The 22,045-nt window shown below is 32.0% G+C and overlaps 1 protein-coding gene across 3 annotated transcripts in view; it reads right to left on the reverse strand.

Moving 5' to 3' along the window:
* Positions 1-21,287, reverse strand: part of LOC148611552 (uncharacterized) — a 68,793-nt gene extending 47,506 nt beyond the window's left edge. For all 3 annotated transcript variants that reach the window (XM_088592211.1, XM_088592210.1, XM_088592209.1), the window contains exons 1-8: positions 20,778-21,287; positions 16,085-16,150; positions 13,921-14,148; positions 10,304-10,418; positions 5,867-6,014; positions 4,511-4,616; positions 1,772-1,892; positions 763-834 (exon numbers count right to left, since the gene is read on the reverse strand). In XM_088592211.1, coding sequence (XP_088448337.1) covers positions 763-834; positions 1,772-1,892; positions 4,511-4,616; positions 5,867-6,014; positions 10,304-10,418; positions 13,921-14,148; positions 16,085-16,150; positions 20,778-20,879 — 958 coding nt within the window. In that variant the 5' untranslated portion in view covers positions 20,880-21,287. The remainder of the gene's footprint in view (positions 1-762; positions 835-1,771; positions 1,893-4,510; positions 4,617-5,866; positions 6,015-10,303; positions 10,419-13,920; positions 14,149-16,084; positions 16,151-20,777) is intronic.
* Positions 21,288-22,045: the final 758 nt, after the last annotated feature.

Consider the following 22,045-nt stretch of genomic DNA (forward strand, 5'->3'; position numbering starts at 1 on the left):
GGAATAGTATTTCCTATAGCTAACTCAAACACCACTTTTATCAAATATTATGTACTGTTGAAAATATGGAAATAAATAAGGAGATTGAAAATTTAAAGGGAGATAACTGACTTTTTTAATAATCAAACATGCACAATTTTATAATTGTTCTGCACAATTTAATCTGAGCATCTTAGTGATGAAAAGTTTTCTTGATGAAGCTACTTCATGTTCATTGAAATTATTCCCATGAAACTTGTGGTTAAAATTTCTTGAAATTTATATATATTTATCAAAGTAAAATGCTGAATAAAATTTCAAGAAATTCAAATGCCCCAAATTAATTTAAGGAAAGGTGATAGGTACCCATTTATACATGCAGTAAAAATAATACATTAACAAATGATTGACTGTCCATAAAATGGTGATAGATCCAACTGGGATCCATTTTTTTTTCTCTTGTTAATCATGATCAGCTGATAGCTTATCAATTAAAATTACTTGTCATCAAACTTTCCCATACTTGTTAAGACAGCAATTAACACTTTTTGTTCCATTTGAAGCTCCTTTAAGAAATGATACTGAAACTGATTTTTTTTAGGTTTAAATTCTGGGTTTTCTAAATAATTTTACAAAACTGGATTTGAGGCAATTTTGACCCTTAATTTCATGTTAGCGAGACAAGAAGTCAAAATTTTGTAATACACACTTAAATCATGTAAGTTGGCAGGTATGATCTTCATAACAATGTCCTTAATCTAACATACAAAATATTGTTCGTACCTCCATAGTCTGTTTTTGTTTTGAGGAGCGCCACACCTAGATCTGAAGCTTTTACATTCAACAACTTTGCAACTGAAATAAAAACAAAAGTGCTTCTGCAAATGAATACTTTTTATTTATAAGCTTCAAGCTGATAAAAAATCTCAAATGATAATATCCTCAAATCTTTAAATTTTAACTTGGATTTAAAGCAAGCTAGAGTTATGGAGAGACTTTAATTAGGAAAATCAAGATTTTTTTGTGAAACAAAGCCCTAAATTTGTATAGCCTCAAAGAATGATCTATGGTTATATTCAATTAAAATCCATTGAACAATTAAGGATATGCCCTCATATACAAAAAAACAGACAGACAGACAGGAAAATGATTATGTACACTTTAACATTTTTTGTGCAGTTAGTAATTTCTTAAACTGTTTTCAAAGGTCTAGTGTTCCCTGCAGATTGTGAAAAGGACAGAGTAATCAAGATCAAAAAGGGGCACCCTAGTATTGAAAGTACATCCTACAAGAATTAACATCTACTTTAATCTAAGGAAAATTGACAAAAAAGGGCAGGAAAGCTCTAGCAGTAATCAAAAGAATGTAATCCAGGGACAAAGACCAGACATGGAAATCCCCAAAATTAGGATTGTTTCAAGATAATACATCATCTATATAGCCGAAACTGAGATTAAAGGATCAAGCTAAACGATATTCTTTCTTTCAGATCAGTCAGCCTCATAAGAGTGAAGGAATAGGTCAGCAAGTAGAGGAGCACAATTTGTTTGCATTGGAATGCTGACCATTTGTTGAAAAACATGTCCACCACACTGGACAAATATGTTGTCGATTAAAAATTCCAGCATTTTGTAATCATCTCCCTCTGTATATTTGGAAGATGATTTGGAATTATTTCTTACAAAGTATGAGGAATCTCTACGAAGAACTATACATTTGTATCTAGGTGTACCATCTTTTTTAAAAAAAAGGGTCAAGGCTCCCCCACCCTCTGTAGGAAACATTATCTACCTGTCTCTACTTTCTCTGGATTGATTATCACTAGTGGATCATTGTGCTTCTCTGCTTCCTTAAACTTTATCTCTGTTAAATGTAATATGGCTCCCAACATCCAATGTAGAATTGTCATATCCTGAAATAAATATCAGTGTTAATAATTAAGAAGAAAGTAATGCAATAAAAACTCCTTCAACACAAATTCAACTAGATTGTGAAATGAATACTGCATTATACACCCTACAAAATATAAATAAAAACACTAAGAAAAAAATACATTGGAAATCTTCTTGCGAAAATAATATTCCTTCATTCACATCAACATAATTATGATGCACAACCTTCCTTTGAAATTTCATCAAAATCTCTTGAGGGTTTGGTTGAGGTGGAGTTGCGCTTACAAGATATATGAACAGACAAATGAAAGGACAGACAGACGAACACAGACTAGGTCATCCTATATCCCTGCAAACATTGTTTGAGATAGTTTAAAAAAAATATCTGCCAAACAGTTTCTAAAACAAAATTTGCTAACAAGGCATTGAGAGAAAGAATAGACAAACAATTTGAAAGCCAGACAGAAACTAACAGGTATTAATTCTTACTTTGCCCCTAAATAATTATGGGAATACTGGCAAATCATAAGTTTTTTTGCAGACAAAGAAAGCACCTGCTGTGTCCCATGTCCTTCATAATGAACTTTTTGAACTTACCAACCAAAAATACCTGCTTTGTATGATAGGCATGTATTCAACACATGACAGTTAGCATTTAATGTAATAAACAGATAACTTGTTTGATATTCCCAACATACATAATGTAACCCTATATATATGCTAATAAAGGTATCAGTGTACCAGGAAGTCATTCCCTCCAAAATTTCATGAAAATTAGATCAGCTGATTCAATTCAAATTGCATACATAAATACATAAAGATTTTTTTTAATAGACCATACAATACTGAACATGATCTCCAAGAATGAATTTTCTTGTAATTAAGACATTAATCCATACCATGGTAGATGTTTCTTTTCTACAACCCAGAATATGTTATCTATAATCAATGTATAAGACAAAAAGTTGAAAAGGTTGAACTGGGATCAACAGATGTACTGACCTGTCAATGTAAAATACACCATAATTCAATTTTACATGCATTTTTTAGATCTTCTTTTTGAAAATTAGAATTTGACAATTTTATACAAGGAGGAGGGGGGGGGGGGAAGGGGGGTTGAGTATATTTTCCCTTGATTAAATGACAATCACCTGGAGAATTTCCTAGGTAGTAAAACAGACATTTGAAGAGGAGATTGAATCTTTATATCAACCATATATACAGGTCAAAGTTCTACTATATAAGGATGCATGTACATGTAGGTATGACCCAGAATGACCTACCAATCAAATTAAATGAGACAACTGAATCCATCATTATTGCATATTTACTATAAGTTGTTCACACATGTTTAAATATGATTTTTAGGTACATTTTCAATTGGAATCTCCGCCTAACAACATTCAATAATGTTCTCATTTTCATCTTGAATAATAAATATATATCATAAAGTATTCTGATGAACTAATCGACCATTAGTAGAATATTTATGTAAGTCTTGTAAGTAAGCATGCGCCTTGGTAGAAATGCTTTATCAGATCCAGTTGAACTTCACTCACTTGAACTCGAATGGCTCGAACGCCCGGGATTTCTCAAACACAATTCAAAATATCAAAATTTTCTCCTATATAATCAACAGTCGGTCCGTTTGGTAATACATCTTAGAGAATAAGCCTCACTAACTCGAACTCGTCAGCAATTTTGTCAGCTTGGGTAATAAAAGGTGTGAAAAACTGAAACCCTATCATTAATCAGTGTCATTTTAGTTAATTACAGGTAAAATTTAAGTCATCACTAATTAGGTAGTTTTGATCTTTAACATAACACTGATTGAAGTCGAGAATATTCCGAAGTCGGTATGATAAAAGCATGAAAGTAAATCGGAAGAAAACAAATTATTGACCAAGGAACTCGAACTCTGAACGTTTTTAAAAGCAAACACATTATTTTTAATGTCCACAAATCAACATAATCTTCCAAAAGTGAACGAAAAAGATCCACAAACTAACACAACTTTGTAGGAAGTAGGCAATTTCTAACGATTAAGTCGAACTAGGAGCGGCACCGAAAAAAATCCGGAAATAAACAAACTGCAATTTCTCAAACTCCCGATAACTTGAACATATTTCAAAGTCCCTTGGAGTTCAAGCTACCAAGGTTTGACTGTAATTACTTAAATTAAAATCCTTATGGCCAGATCAAATTTCCATTTTTTTTTTTGGTAAGCACGGAATAGATAGAATATATCATATAAACCCATTATATATTTGAAATTAAGTGGAATCAGAACTAAAACAACTGGAAAATGAACAGAGAATTATTATAATTTACACATGAGCAACAATCAATCCAGTTGTAGTAGTGGACAATAGTAATAGAAGTAATTGGTCACTTCACAACAAGTGAGTCTTTTGATAAAAGCTCCTTACTTGCCCTATGACACAACATCCTTGAGTACATGTACATTATGGTTTGGACTTGATAAAATGATAGAAAGTTTAAATCCCCTCCATAATTGTTCAGTTAACTTACTTAGACATTTGATCAGATAATGGTCACTTAACAGATGGAAGACCATCTCTATTCCATAAAGTTAACTAGTAGTTTTAATACTTGTAGCAGGTTTATAATTACCAACCTCCTTTTCAAATCCAATCTGTTTCAATACAGACATTTGTTCTAGGTACATCTGTTTGTATTCCTCTGTTCTCTGTAATAAATCTTTGCTTCCTTGTTTTATTATTCTGAAACATATTTTTAATTATTGCAAAACCATTTTTTTTTAAATCGCAAAACACACTGTTAGAATCAAATCACAGAAATAAAAAATCTTTTTCTCTTCCATACTGTTAGCGAGGTTTTTTTTCATATGAAAGGGGCATGATTGTATGGTGTTTCAATAATATTATTGTTTGCCACATGATTTCATGTGTTCACGTTTAGCCCATGATTCAGGATTTTGACTTATTTGAATCATCCCACTGCTGATGCTTCAGTACTTTTTTTTTATGATATTTGATAATACAGTGTTTTAACTTGTTATGGTTTAGACATGTGTTTGGTTCACTTTTAATTCTATACCAAATACTTCAAGTAAACAAACCATAATAACATTGGTTACGATATAACTATAGTGTGTTCAAAGATTTTTTTCTATACTCCGCGTCACATAAATAAGATAACGGTTAAAATTTGAATAAAAATATTTTCTACGACTTTATTGACACCTACCGTCGTTCAAATTGTCTTAAATGATTTGCTCATTCGTTAAGCCAAACGGCTTCTCCCTAAACATTGAATCGTTAAATTCCGGTGAGATTTTAATTCTTGTTCCCAATATTTACATTGTCAAAAGTCAGCCATGTTTACAGTGATCGGGTTGCTAGGAGATGTTGTTTACGTTTAAATGGTTTGTCCAAAAACCGAAGAACCCAGAATGCATTTCGGCATAAGTTCGGATATCTCAGATTTATTTTACGCGAACAACGTACAATACCGAAAAGTTGATCAAGCAGACGATTGTCACCAGAGTTCGATGGGAACTTACGAAGTTTGTTTGTAAACAAATCGTCCCGTAGAAACCAACACGGCAAATATTAGTATGGGATTTTCCCGTAAGGATTTGTTACGCATGATTTAAGCCAATAAGCGACTTGTTGGTACTAACACGTCATGCATATATGCGAACTATCTCCAGATTAAATAAAAGAGAGACAACTCTAGCGGTAAGTCCTGATGGTTTAAAAAGTAGAGCTTCAATTCAAAAATGTGCTATATGTGATGTCAAGTATAGGTTTTCACAGAAAACTCCAAAAGGATTTAAAAATCTAAATTTTCACAGAAAAACTCTTAGTAAAGATTATTTCCAAAAATTAAAATCTGCATTCTGAACTTAACAAGTCTTTTATAGAAATTCAAGTTATGTACTTCCAAAAGAAAAAGGGGGATATGACGTTTTTTGACATTGTCTAATAAATATAAATGCAATACAAACTTGTAATTCTGTGCCTCTGTAAGTCCAAGTTCTGCTAACTGTTCTTTACTGGCACCAGCAAACAAGGAGTAGAAGATATGGAAGTTGCCTTCATCATCACTATACTTCACTACTCTAGATTTCTCTAACATGTAATCTCTTACAACAGCTAAACAAAGGATGACGAAAAACAGATTAGTCAATTTTTTTCAAAAATAACAGAACCAATGTCAAAAATAAGTTGGGAATATAAAGGTCTTTATTAGCTTACAATTTAGTAAATAGCAAAAGCATAGAATAAAATTATGTGTATCTAAGTTGTTGCAAATATATTTAAGATTTAATTGTAGCTTTTAAGCGTTTTTAGGCAAATAACTAAGGTAACGATGACATCACATTGACCCTTCACTTAGAGGTTGGGCAAAAAAATCAAGTCATAAATGGTTTTCCTAATTTGTAATAATACAGGATGGATTGATTGTTGGGGTTTAACGCCCAAGCAGCAATATTTCAGCTATATTCTAATAATACAGGATTGATCAAACAGTTTGGGGTTGTTCATTCAACTGCCAAGTTATATCCCTTAATAGCAAGTACTGGTACAGTCAAACTTCACTCGCTCGAACTTGGATGGCTCGGACACACAGGATTTCTCGAACACAATTTAAAGTCTGAAACTTTTCTGCTACAACAAATGGAAATAACCCTGGATTTCTCAAACTTCGGTTTCTCAAACACTCGAACTGACTAGTCGGTCCAGTCAGTTATAAAACTTAAGAGAATAACCCTCACTTACTCATCAGCCATTTTGTCAGCTTGGGTAATAAAAGTTGTGAAAAACTGAAACCCTATCATTACTCAAAGTGTCATTTAAGTTAATTACAGGTAATATTCAAGTCATCACTAATTAGATAGTTTTAATCTAGCATAGTACTGATGGAAGTTTGAGAATAATCCGAAGTGGGCATGACGAAAGCATAAAAGAAAATCTAATGTCAACAAATTATTGACCAAGGAACTTGAACTCTGAAAGTTTTTTTAAGCCAACACAGCATTTCTAATGTCAAAAAATCAACATAATCTTCTGAAAGAGAATGAAAAAATATCATAGCTGGCACAAGACCACAATTAATTTTCAAGTGCATTTCAATATACACATTTGAGCAGATTTAAAAAATTCCACCGGCACAACTGAATAAAACTTCTCTGGCCTAAAGATATGTACAAACAGGATTTTATATATAAATTGTAGAAAATTCTGAAATTAATACATATGACCTGGAGGTGGGGTAAACATGACAAATGAACTGAGTTAAAGGTCCTAAATTTTAACCTCCTTCCACTGAACCAAATCACAACTTTTAGTCCGAATTGATTAATGAAAAAAAAATCCCATGTAATTTTAACCTATTTTCTACCAATTAGAGGCAAAACTTTGGCAAATAAGTTCCCAGTAAAAATATGAAAAAATGTGGAAGGTACCTACTACTGAAGTTGGAACTACATGTATATTTGTATACAATGAAAAAAATTAACTGTGTTCTCGTACCAGCTAACAGAAGGTCTCAGTATCGTATTAATTTTTGCATAGACTTCTATAGTGAAGTGCATATTTTTAGGATTTTTAAAAAATATGTAAATTAATTCAATAAAACTTTCACTTATGTAGCATTTATAAGGACATGTCAAAAATTATTTCCCGCAAAGAAATGAGTCCACGAAGATCGGACAGAAAAGTAATCTTGAACTATAAATAGCCATTTTCCCTACTTTCACTTTCGTTTTACACTCATCAAACCAACCTTTTCAGTGGAACATTTTTATGTTATTATGTTAGATTTTCTTTTCAAAAAGTTCTTCATCTTACAGTGTGATGTTTGCTCTATTTCATAAGTCATTGTTCATATCTTTTGACAAAACATTAGTTTGTAGAGAGGCAAAAAGAAAATGCACTATATTTTAATAGCTTCCATGTTTTGACGTACACCCGCTCAGGGATATGCAATACGATACTGGTACCAGAACTTCGTAGGAAGTAAGCAATTTCTAACGATAAAGTCGAACTCAGACCGGCAACGAAAAATATCCGGAAATCCATGAACTTCAATTTCTCGAACTCCCGATAACTTGAACACATTTCAATGGTCCTTTGGAGTTCGAGCTACCACAGTTTGACTGTATATCGTTACTTGAGGGATGTAGACATATTTTAGCATCACATGGCACAATGTAAACCTAATTATTCTTTTAAATGTTAATTGCAATGTATCAGAAGTTGAACTGGAGTCATCAAACAACATTCTTTAAAGAAAAAAATTTCTGGTAGTCATTGCCCTTCATTATCAATGCATACACGATACAATTTTGCTCAAAGGAAAGACAACTGTTGCAACTAGCAGGTAACTCAGCAAATTCAAATCAGTTTTATCAACAAGAATATAAAAAGATTAAAGATGTCTCTGATAATGGAGGAATAATTGACCTTTCATAACATTTTGTATAATTATAACCCTAAACTTCTAGCCATCTTCACATTTTAATCAATTAAAAATACTAGATATATAACAAAATAATTTTCAACAAACTACACAGTTCGTAGGTAAAGTAAATAGACAGGCATATTAATCACCAAATAAAAAGTAAGTTTTATGTGGTAGAAAAACATTTATTTGTAATTGTAAACTAAAGTATTGATCGAGTCAATTTGCACGTAGGCTTAAAATTAAAGCTTTTGTATAAAGTTCTTTAAAAATTAAATTGAATTCAAAACACGGACTGTGCATGATTGGTCTCATAACTTCAAACCCAAAATTACATAATGTATGTGAAAAGCATTTAAAGGAAGAATTGTATATCTATAATCAACTTGTTCATGAACACTTCTATTTAAATCTTTAGAACAAAGAATATTTCTGTTCATTGAATATAACAACACCTAAGGGACTAAATTAACATTTACATATATAAAAATGTACATAATATTACCCTGGTCTCTGATGACATTCATTATAACAAATTTTTATACTGAAATGAAACTGTAATAAAGTAGAAATTTTTTTTCTAAAGATAAACATTTTTGGGGTGTAAGGCGTTGGGGGAATTCAAGGAAACCATATTTTTGTCAATACTTCTACAATTTTCCTTTCAATTTAACCACCACAACACCTGGCCTTAACAGTCATCCTCTAACAAGAGCAGTCATGTGACCTAAATTCATACAACTATTAATTTGATTAATACAGTGAATCCTGTCTTAACCAAACCCCTTATGTACTGTAGATTTTGTTTGGTTAAGACAGGTTTTTATCCATGTTCAAGGCACACTAGAAATGACATAAGGCAGAGTAGAAATAGTAGCCTGCCCTCCAGCCCGAGACTGGCTATTTTTTGACAGGACTGGCGAATTTGAGCAAGTATCTATACAGCCATATAGTAAAAGTATTGAAAAGTTGTATTCAGGACTGGCTAGAATTTGTGTGAGTTTCCTACTCTGTTTGAGAGGAATTTAAAAAGTGCCTGGTACAGACAGGGTTTTCAGTTAACACAGGGTTTGGTATAGATAGATTTTTGGTTTATTTGGGGTTTAGTTTAGACAGTTTTCACTGTAAGATTAAATAATATACCATATTCTAGTACTAGTCAAATAAATTTCTTTAACTATTTACCACACTATGAATAGAACTTTAATCAATTTTGAAAGAGAAGAAAATGTCGATTAATCTAAAACCAAAATTAACAATTCTCTATAAAATCCTTTTTGAAAAAATAAACACACTGATCTATGATTTACACCATAGTTTAAATGCTTCAATTCATAGTTTTATTTCTCTTCGACCGAGTGTATGAATTTACAAAGCTTTATTGACCCAATGGATTGTGATTTTACGTAGATCCCTTCTGTACATAGCACATTGCATGTAGTTTTTAGTGATTTTAAATAGATAATTAGGACAGTAAAACCTTACCTCATAACTTCAACAAAATACATGAATTTGTACATGCTTGGTGAAAAAAAAACAAAAAAACCTAGAAAAACTGAGAGCAATGCCTGATACCACACTCCCTCATTTGATGACAATGAACCTTCTGACCTCCAAATCAGTGGTGTAGGAAGAGTAATTGAAATGAGATGGGTACCCACAATGTCCTCATATCCATAAACATATGATAAATGACAAGGTCAATAATTTATTACATGAAAGTAGAAGTATTAGATAAGAGATTGGTACCCCATATTCATGAATGACAAAGTCCATGTATTGCTTTGTAAAACCTCAAAATTGGTTTGGATCATTATTTGAATTAAAGAAGCTGACCAAGAAGCCATATAAATCAGTACCAAACTAAAACATATATATTGTAATCTGAACACTGTATTAATTGTTTTTTGCACTGGCAAACTTTGCTTAAAAACTCTTCAGTTTAATAGGTTTACCTGTAGGATTTTTTTATACATACCTCCAAGAACCTGTCCATTCTCTTCAAAACTCAACTCTAGGTACTTGGCAAATCGACTAGAATTTTCATTCATTATAGTCTGAGCATTTCCAAAAGCCTCTAACAATGGATTCACCTTAAAATAGCAAACACTTTCAGGTAACAATATATATTGAATAAATATAATTAACTTTTGCTGCATTGAATAGTGGAAACAAAATCTAATGAACTCCTTGATGCTGTTCTAAAATCACCTTCTTTTCTTACACTGAACAAAAACCAATTGTTGGAAAACATTGCAGTATACACTGTGTTTCTGCATTTCCAATTCTACTGTTTATGTTACATTCTTAACAGAATGTTCACCAATAAAGCAATATAGCATTGGTCAAACATCTTTTGTGTGTTTAAGCTGCATACCCCTCCCTTTTCTGAAATGTTGGATATTTGAAAATTCTAGATTTTTAGAGTCTGAGTTCATAGAAATTTTTTTCTTTGCATGTTGAAAAAAATTATTTTTAATTTACATGTAAAACAATATATATGTATGAATGTCGAATGACTTTTATCAAGAGCATGCATACATTGTACATGTACATCCTTATCCATGGCCACCTTTCAATTTTCAAGCCAGTAAACTTGTATGTTAATCGTTTCTTTCAAGATAAGTTATCATATTGGTAGAAAATACACATCTTTTTTCATCTAAATAATCACAAGATGAAATCCTACTATTCAAGACATCTTAAAATTGATTGTAATCTGATAGAAATTTATGACAAAAGGGTTTTTAAAGAATCCTATCAACTATGATGCCCAGTTTCATTTTACACAGGTTCTCAATCTCCTTCTAATACAAATCATGCTACCAGGATGTAGATGGTAACTAGAGGGATCTATTACTTCCCTGTTAGTTGACCCATTCCATCTTGTGTTACATTTTCTACATAAACTTAAATAGCATGTACAATTATAACTTTACACTGCAGATGAAAGTAAGACTGTTTATCATAAAGATATTTTACTTTGTTCTTCTCTGTCCCTCCTCAGGTTAAGATACTTATGGAAGATAACATACCAATGGGACAACATTGCAGTGTTTATAAAATATTAAATTTTAGTACATTTTGATTGACAAGCTTAAATTACAATACATGTGAATATTATATAAAATAGAAGACCAGCTTTTCATTTCTTAAAATTTAGCACAGTAACTCTCTTTGTTAGAATTTTTAAGATGTGAAACAAAGTCCCTAGTTGCAACTGTAATCATATCCTAAGAACATTGAACATCTATATTTACATTTTTGAAACTAGTCTCTTTCCATGTAAATGTGTACAGATCTGTAAAAATTGGGTGAGAGAGTCAATTTTGTGAAATGTGCGTGACCAACCATTTTGCAATTGTGTAAGTATAACCATTTAAATTTTCAACACATAGAAAACTCAATGCAATGAATGCAACACATGAGCATTAATATTAGGTAACTTTATAGATCTGATTTCTATCTGAGGTGCATCTTTTTTGCAGTTACAATATGATCAACAGACCTTGGCTGCTCTCCATACATGTATGAACTATGAAATGCATTCAGCCGACAATAGAAACTATAATTTATTATATATAAATTATAATATATTGATTATATACACATACAGTGACAAAAACTAAGTCAAAAAGACTTTGTCTGAATAAGTGACAATAACATTTCATATTTTTTTTAAAGTAATAGTCCTTGTAAAAATCATGCAAGTCTTGTAGTATGTGATACACCAAAGAGAAAATGCTACATATTTTCATTTTTTTCATAAAATTGCTACATGGGTCAATATGATGAAATGTACAATTATTCCTTCCAATCTGTCTGATCTTTGTAAATAATCCAATAGTGTCTATTATATTCCAGTGTACTTTTCAGATTTATCTCCATTACTTTGGAATTCTTCAATACATTCTTTATGGTTTTTATTTCTTAAAACCAAGGGTTACATGTTTATAAAAAAGCCATATAATTTCTGCTTACTATAACATTTTAAACAAATAATCAGTAAGAAAAATATGTAGGCTTTCAAACCATGTATCACATTTTGCATTATTCTTAGCAGGAGTGTTCCTTTACAAATGTAAAAAGCCCATTGAATATACAAGTACTGTGTATTACACATGTCTTGGAACTTAAGTCTTATTCAATATTAAGTATATGCCTACAAAACCAATTTCTTTTTTCAACTAATATAAAAAAATCACCTTTCAAAAGATGAAATTACAAAGTGTACCTAAACTTCTACCATATATGCAGATAATTTTAGATTTCACTAAATTACATGTACATGCAGGTGAACATGCTAGTCATGCACCAATGACTAAATGCATTAAACTACATGTATCAATATCATGATCAACATGCAAGTCATTCAAATACTAAACTTCAAGTTACCTTGGGATATTTCATCATATACATATACATGTATAGAGCACTGCATTAAAAAAGAAGAATTAGAAAAATATGTTCAAGACAAACTATACATGTAATTTAAAGTTTTTCATATTCATGTTGAGGGAACAGTCAAAACTACTGACTCAAATTGAAGATTTCATTTTGTAACTTCAAATAACAGTTCTTGAAGCATTGAAGGCAAACAGTTTCAAAATTTCTGTCTACAGAAATAATTACTTTTATAACAATTCCACAAGGGTAGAAATGAGAAAATTTTGTTCAACTGGTCAAGCAGGCAGGTTTTGCTGAAACTGAACAGGTCCAAAAGGAGTTTGCTTGGTAGTATACAAAATGTACATGTATTTTGAACAGAAAAAAAACAAAAACAATTAGGTGGCCCAGCAGGGAGTTATGTTTGACTTGGACTTGCCCTTCGTGACATACATGTATGCTTGCCATGTGCCAGCGGGAGAATGCTCACATGTATTTCAACCCCTGAGCAATGTTCACAAGTTCGCTTCTCACTTTGACACTTCTGAGCATTATTTCTAGGACATGAAAGAGAAGGGTTTCGAGGGCTTACTGCTTTATATAATCAAACTGTAATATCATTTATAGTAAGAAATCTTGTAATAAAATTTCATTAAGTTACATTAACTATCACTCAGGTTATTGTATTAAAATCATGTGCCCACAGACACAAGACAACAGCACCAAAATATAACAACAAAATAAAATTCCATATACAGCTTGTATAGATCTAATATGCAGGTTCAAAGTTCATGCACCAGTGAAAAAACAACTTCCCTTCTGTTACTTTGGAAACTCCACATCCAAATGACTATCAGCAGGTGCTCAGGCAATAAAACTGTTTGTCAGCCTTAGATTTAGGACCCAAAATAAAACTAGCATTGCATAATGAGCTTTAAAATGCCCAGCATTCATAAGTGTTTGCTGAAAGTTGATCTGTAAATTTATCAGTACATTTGTATATGCTAAAAGTTGTACTGTACATTTTATCAGTATATGCATGAAGTCGTACTGTACATTTATTAGTGTATGCTGGAAGTTGTACTGTACATTATCAGTATATGCTGGAAGTTGTACTGTACATTTATTAGTGTATGCTGGAAGGTGTACTGTACATTTATCAGTATATGCTTGAAGTTATACATACATGTCCATGTAATAATAACTCACCTTTACAACTTTATCATGTAAATCATCACTGCCATGTGGGCACATGTGTACGAAATGTTTCACCATTAACTTGGTGCTTTCTGTTTTCCCAGCACCAGATTCTCCACTAACGAGGATGACCTGGTTAACAGAAGTCTCTCGCATCCTTTGATATGCCCGTGAGGCCACATTGAAGACATGTGGGGGAGCTGAAGCTTCAAATTTCCTCCAATCATATTTGTCATGATCCTAAGAAAAAAAAAGAATGTCAATGTTAATTTAGAACTAATAATAACCCCACTCAACCGTTTCTATCGAATTAAGTTATAAGACAAACAGCATGTAGGCAAGCAAGGACATGGTACAAGTCACCATGTAAAAGCAATATTCCAAATATCTAAGCATTCCCTTCAAAAGAAATTGAGAATTCTATTACAGAAAAGTGTAACTGACACATAGTCACATGGGCTAAGGGATTGCAATTAAGCTCTGACTCGAATGAGTCAATGCAATCACATCTATGCTTTTAAATGGAAAAATGCAAATGTGATTCAATTGATCAAGACAAGGGATTTGTCAATTTCAACATCTTTTAATAAATACTCATGTAAAAAAAATGAGAAATTTAGAAATTGTAAACTTGATTGTTTATAAGCCTTTAGTGAAAACATGAACTTTTAAGGCATCCTGCACAAGACAAGGGCATGCCTCAAAGTAGTTGGCCATTTCTTTTTTTTATTTATTTCAAATATTTCATTTCTTTATACATGTATTTATATCAAAATATGAGGATCGAAGCAATGAAGTTTGCATTATCCTTTCAACAGAAGTAACACCCGTGTTTAATACCAATCACAATTACTCAAGTTAGACATTTTTTTTAATAAGTTGTTTTAGCCAACCTGATGTGTTTCCTCTGGCCAGGCTTACGTGCACAGGCACTTCTTTTGGGGGATGACCAGTCAACCATCGATTTTTTTTTCAAATTTATATGTTTGTCTTAACTAAATTTTATTGCTCTTAACAAGGTGATTAAATGATTGTTGTGTGACCTCCTACAATTAAGTTATACATTGTACATACCGGGGTATACACTGTACATCCGTTAAATCTGGACGGTAGCTAATTGGCGTGGTGTACACATGTGTTTATTTAACATGGATAAATTATCATTAATCAATGGATTATGTTACTCTACCATACAAGGTGGTATAAAAAAACAAGCAAAAAAAGGAACCATTTTAACAAGAGTTTTTTTGGCATCTTGTTGATTTTTTTCACTTTTCACACAATCCTATGTCCTTTTTTTCTCTTATATACATGTAACTTTCAATTCATAAAATAATATTTATATAAAATGTACTTCTATTTTTACAACCTTTCCATAAAACATGTTTTTTCCTCAATTCTTCCTTCAATATTTTACTTATTGTTATTGTCTTTTAATTCATCTATTCAAAGTTGTATTCTTTCACTTCTTGTCCTTAATTATTGAGACCAGTAAAATCCATCACCAAACAAAACACAAAACATACATGTACATATACAGAGCACAGGGACTTAACTGATTATACGCAAGATATAGTCCATGGTACAGCATCCATATCAGTACTAGTCTAGGGTACAGGGATAAAAATTAGCAGTCGCCCAGTAGCCCATGGCTACTAGATTTTGAGTTGGGCTATCAAACTTTTGGGTAAAATTTAACTGAATATATAGAAAATATTAAACAAAAATATGGTCTTGACTACCAGCTTGTATTTCCTAATTTTTACCCATAGTGTAGTAAAAATTTTCGGTGTTTTTCGGTCATTCCTTGTGTATTTGGTCAATGATACAAAAAAAATGTATGCATTTCGGTCTTTCAAGCTACTGGTTCTCACATTGCAACAAATACTTCTCACCAACCATTTTTTTTTGTCCTAAGCCTGTGAACATGGTTAAACAAATTCATGCCAAAAATTTAAGAAGAAAAGTCTTACTGATAATTGAGATTACTGACATGTCATTATTCCACAGACCAATGCGTGTGATTATTCAAAAGTATTGCTCAGTTTTGAAGTTCCTTCCCGCAATTTATATGAAAGGGCGATAACCATACATTTACTTGCACGTAATCTAACAACGAATTATCGATGGGGACTGCAGAGCGCTATGAAGTACTAGATGTTATCAGTGTACTCACCTTCAAATCAAAAATAGGAAGCTTTTTGTATGGATTTACAGCAATCAATATCTCTCCACAGTTTGTCTGCAAAGGAAAATATAAACATTTAATTATATATATATCTATACTTTATATTACACTCCCTGCTAAAATACATAAATGATATATTGCAGGTAATACAATAGTTGCAGAGGTCATGCAGATGCGTAGCACCCAAATCTCGATTGGTACGGCAGAGGTAACGAACACATATGCATAATTTAATTTTTTACAAGAATTGTAGGTACTGCATGACGTACCAATAAAATATATTGAAACTGCTTCATTTGTACATTTTTACCTGCCGTACTAGGGCCGGATCCAGACACTTTAAACTTGCCATTTTTTGTCAATTTTACAAGTGGAAATAATAAGTTTTCCAATAAAAATGGGAGTGTCAACCACCTGCAACTTTCTGCATCCGCCACTGCGTACCAGTTCGATTTTAGATATTTTATTTTTAAAGTGATCTTTATTTAATTCGGCTAAACAAAAGTACAGCAGATTTTATGTGTTTTTGGACAACGCCAAAAAAAAAAAATTCATAACTTTTTTTTTAGTCCGATCTCGAAATTTTTATTTCATTGGATTCTTCATTGGATTCCTCATTAATAATCCTGCCTGCTTTGTTCAATCAGATTTCGGACATCTCTTACGGTTTTCGAGTTACAAGGGATCAAAAAGGCCACACCAGAATAAATCATTTTTTTGCTTTGTCTTTGGTCCGATTTGAAAAAAAAAATCAAAAAAATATTTTTGCAATGTTTGTACAGCTTATTATATCTTATAGCTAAAACATTTGTCAGGAGGTAATTAGACGATCACGAAATACGTTGACTTTCCAATATTTCACTAGCAAATGTGCAAGTGCGTATCTACACATTTCAAAATACCTTGATGCAGACACGCTGATCCCGATTTCACTAGGACATCATTGCATATGAGCAGACAGGAGTGTTTTCTTTTCAACGTTTCTTTCATTATTTTATCAGATCCGCTAAAATCGTCCACAGTTGTAATAATTTAATCTAGTATCGTAACTTAAGAATACTTTTTATTGTTTTTAAAATTGACGTTAAACGGGTTTTTTACGTCGCAAAGCAGAACGTTACTTTGGAAACGTCAAAAATGCGCTTTGTGACATTTTTGTTAGACACGGTTTTTTTATATATATATAACCCATTTGGTAAGCCAAAGAAAAAATGAAATGATAAAACCATAGAGGAGGATGAGTACATTTTAAGTATATGAAGAAATCGACTCAACACTATTTGCCCCATTGAACAATACGTTCGAATTTCGCATGGTGTACGCGTGAATAAATGTACAAATTTTAGATGTTGTGACATTTTGGTTAGACACAGACAAAATGCTGCGCTTAGCTACATGTTCAACCACGTAGCATTATTTTTAGAATATACTATCTGCAGCATATATACATGTAAAATTCAAAATTTCATAGTTATTAGTTCACTCAAAGCTAACGAAAAAAGCTTTTGATAAAGACTGGGTAGCACGCAACGTGTAGAAAACGTCGGGAAAAAGACAACGTGACAGCACAACATACGTGCGTATTTATCTACTATTAGACAATAAAACTCATTGTTTTTTAGAATAAACATGATATTTTGAATATTTATACAGTATTTTAAACGTGAATATACTTTGGTAAAAATACAATTCGTTGTTATATTTTACAACCGTAAGCAAGAAAGTAGCCAATGGCCAACGTCGAAAAAAATAAGATTTGCGACATAATTGAAATACAGACAAAAAGGCTTTTAACAAAAAGACTGATTGAACATTTTATATATATTTTCATTGGGGTTATGTAATAAATTGTCAATATAGTAAATAAAAGTCCCGATTAAAAAAAATCTGTTCGCATAACATTTTGTCTTCAAATCGCTTCCTTTCCATTTTTACTGCGTCCACATCGACGGGGAAACATTTGTGATATTGCAATACTACGCTTTGATCTTATCATTACGTCATGAAAAATATGACACCGTCTGCAGCACAAACTGCCCCTTCCAAAAAAGCTTGTTTTATCAAAATACGCCAAGAAACAATTTAGATATATTGGTGAAATGGGAAGCAAGCATTTTTTAATGTTACCCGTCCACATATGAAAATGGACGTTCTTGTGATCGAATAATGTGCATCCCCCCCCCAATAAAGGCATCTTTCAAAGATTTATGATTGTAATCCTAAAAAAAACAACCATGTTCGAACATTTTAATATCTATAAAGCCTTTTATAACCCCACATTCTAATAGCAATATTTCGGTTTTCGTAACCACCCCCGGTTCAATCGAATGTGACACCAACAACGTACGCAACGTCAATACATAATCATGTTTAACCCATACGGATGGTTAATTACTAACTTTGATATGAATTTCAGAAATAATATTATGTTAGTACCTAAGCTTCCGAAAGTTACTGTTTTAAGTCTGATTGTGTAAAATAAATTATTTTATTTTATTTGCAGGGGCCATTCAAATTTTAAATGTATCTGATTTCATGTATTTTTATACCTTCTTTCAAGGATTTAAATATAGATATACATAAATCCTTGCTTCGAACTATTTTTACGTACTATTAAATATTTCAGGATTATGATATTAACTTATTTTCACGAGACTTTCAATTATTTTCTTAGAAAAGACTATTGGAAAATTGGAGGTTTCTCGGAAGTGATTTGCAAAATCATTATAAAATATATCATGACACTTGTTAATCCCTTGTTAATTAGTTAAGCCTGTTTATGTAGTCCTTTAAATTACAAAATGTAAACCATAATTATATCAACTGATGTGGTATTTTTAATCATTTAACTCATTTACCTTATCGATGTGTGTGTCTGCGCGGATTATTAAAAATTTTCTACGTATAAGCGACATTTTATTGAGTCATACTATGAGTATCCCACTGCTTAAAAGGGTTTGACAGGTTGAATTGTACCAATTTTGATAATAATCTCACTTAAAGCTGCATTAGCTGCCAAATTTGTTCAGTTTTGATTCTACTGAATTTTGCCGATTCAATGAAATAAGTTTGTAGTAATGTAATTGAAGCAATTTATGTTGATAATACCTACAGAATATTGTGAAAACAAAGTTTTTTTAATCAGAGAAGACCGATAGGTCTGATCTAATTATTTTTCGCCATTACTTCCGAAGATTGCCGACAGGACATTCACCAGTTTTAAAATACTTTAACCTTTGTAAAAAAAAAAATAACAATAACGGATACATAGGTAAGCACGTGTCTTGTTTTCATTTCATTTCATCTATTTCTTGATTAGTTTTCAAATAAATAATGATCATATTTGAGCCGCATTATATCACAATACGTAAATTTCAAAAGGATCCTTGCGTTATATTCGAACTTTTTTTTCTTTTACTGCTTGAGTCAGTCGGTCTTCCTTGCCGTTAAGGTACCAGTATCGTATTGCATATCCCTGAGCGGGTGTACGTCAAAACATGGATGCTATAAAAATATAGTGCATTTTCTTTTTGCCTCTCTACAAACTAATATTTTGTCAAAAGATATGAACAATGACTTATGAAATAGAGCAAACAACACACTGTAAGATGATGAACTTTTTTAAAAGAAAATCTAACATAATATCATAAAAATGTTTCACTGAAAAGGTTGGTTTGGTGAGTGCAAAACGAAAGTGAAAGTAGGGAAAATGGCTATTTATAGTTCGAGACTACTTTTCTGTCCGATCTTCGTGGACTCACCCTATTTTCTTTGCGGGAAATTATTTTTTCACATGTTCTTAGAAATGCTACATAAGTGAAAGTTTTATTGAATCAATTTACATATTTTTTTAAAAATCCTAAAAATATGCACTTCACTATAGAAGTCTATGGGAAAATTAATACGATACTGAGACCTTAAATAACCACTTTCGCTTTGCTATCAGGAGCGACCCTTACCGCACATGCGCGGATTAAATGCAACAGTTTGTGATTTATGCGCTCACATGTACAATGAAGAATGTCATAAGACCACTGATTGGAACATTTTTTTTTCGAGAGCACAATTTACTGCATAACTTTTTTTTCTAAAAAAGTTCAAAAGATAATTATCTTTTATTAGTTAAGGTGTCATGGTCTGAAGTAAGAAAGACATTTAAAACGACACACATATGATTATATCGTAATTTTGAATAAAAGATAGGCGTATTGATTTAAATACAAAGTGACTGAAATTTTATTTTAAACTGATATTTGAAGCTGGCATTCTTTTTGCGGGTTTGTATAAAATGGTTTCCGAGGCACACTTCTTCTCGTACGTAGAATCTTTTTTTAAAAGCATGCAGACCAAAAGGAAACAATTAATGATCGGTTAGAACACATTAATTTTAAATATTCTCATTCGATTGGAAATTTTGTTTTTATTTTTGAATTGAATTGACTTGGTTCGTCATACCTGAAGTCTTAGCTTCCATGTCTAAATTATTGGTGAAAAAAAGGGGAGGGGTACGTATGTCCATGTATAAAAGCGATTCAGTATTTTTTGTTATTTGATATGTTTATACAGTTTATAAAGTGTAAAGACTTTAAAACTTGGTTCATGTTTATTTTCAAGATTTCTATATTTTTCTATATATAGATCGAAAATAAATGAAGTATACAAATTGAATAGTTATACTTACGTAAATCTGATCTCCGGCATAACGATCTCTTAGAGTGGCTAGAATAGAATCTTCGTCTAGCTTAGGAAGCTGGGACAAGTCGTCGTTTCCTTTGGATGACATATTTGACTGTCTACCTTGTGGTCCTACATACGGGAAAACCGTTCACAATTTTACTACAAAACCGAAGCAGTGTATATATGTAGTTATTTTACACCATTAAATTAAGTACCAGGCTTGCATATACCATCGAAATTACAACTCGGTTCGAACTATCCGAAATCCATGAATGTTTCATACTTGGCACTTAGAACTTCCGTGTTTCATGCTTCACTGGAATTTAAAAATTTTGGAATTGAATAGACGACTGTTAATTGCAGGTTTAAACTTCCTTCTTCACGATGCTGAAATTCCTGGTATACTTGTATATGTTTTTAAATTAGAACTTCTGTAATAGAAAAGATAAAACAATGTCAATTGCATAACGAAGCAACGAAATTCGGAAAACATTCACAATTCGAAAATTTCGTAAAATGTGACATGTAATACCCAGTAACATGATCTTCTCATTGTTAATGGGTTCGAGTTTTAAATTTGCATAATAATAAGAGGTATTTAAACTGTTTGCATTTCTGGCACAGACGTGTATTGTATATAAACTACTTAGGAAAAAGCTCTGTTTACTTTACTTATTGGTGAACAAATTGACTCAATCAAGACCACGTCCGAAACCTTTGTTTAGTAAAGTCATTCTGCAAGTAATTTCAGAACGATGATATGTTGTCAACACGATTGAAAGGAAAGTTTGAACATTTTAATGTGAAATAAATATTTTGATGGGTTTAAACGACCTTGCCCACCAATTAAGGGGCACACAGGCCACCCTTATGGATATTCTGTTTGTGATGATGATGATTGAACAGTTTGTGACGGAGTCCAGCCTGCGGGATATCAGACAGAAGAATTCTGTCACAGTATGTCCCACTGGCCACTGGGTTGTTATGTTTACGCACTGGCCCACTCCAGACCCAACGTGGGTTCTATAGCATTTCACAAATATAACCATCTGAACACACCAACCGAAGAGTTTGTCAGTTACCCAGTCCAAACTAATGGCTATATACTAGTAACCAGAAGCTCGTCAAATTATAATGTCACTTATTAGAAAAGAAAGTCAAGTCAACTGAATTTAATCTTTAAAAAATCTTACATGTAAACTTTCTTATTTTGATGTAAACCATGCTAGATCATCAACTATCTTAACTGATCGCGGAGGGTTTTTTGAATAG

Source organism: Perna viridis, chromosome 7 (genome assembly GCF_037379345.1).
Source record: "Perna viridis isolate PV_CMFRI_1.1 ecotype Kerala chromosome 7, ASM3737934v1, whole genome shotgun sequence".
Classification (NCBI taxonomy): domain Eukaryota; kingdom Metazoa; phylum Mollusca; class Bivalvia; order Mytilida; family Mytilidae; genus Perna; species Perna viridis.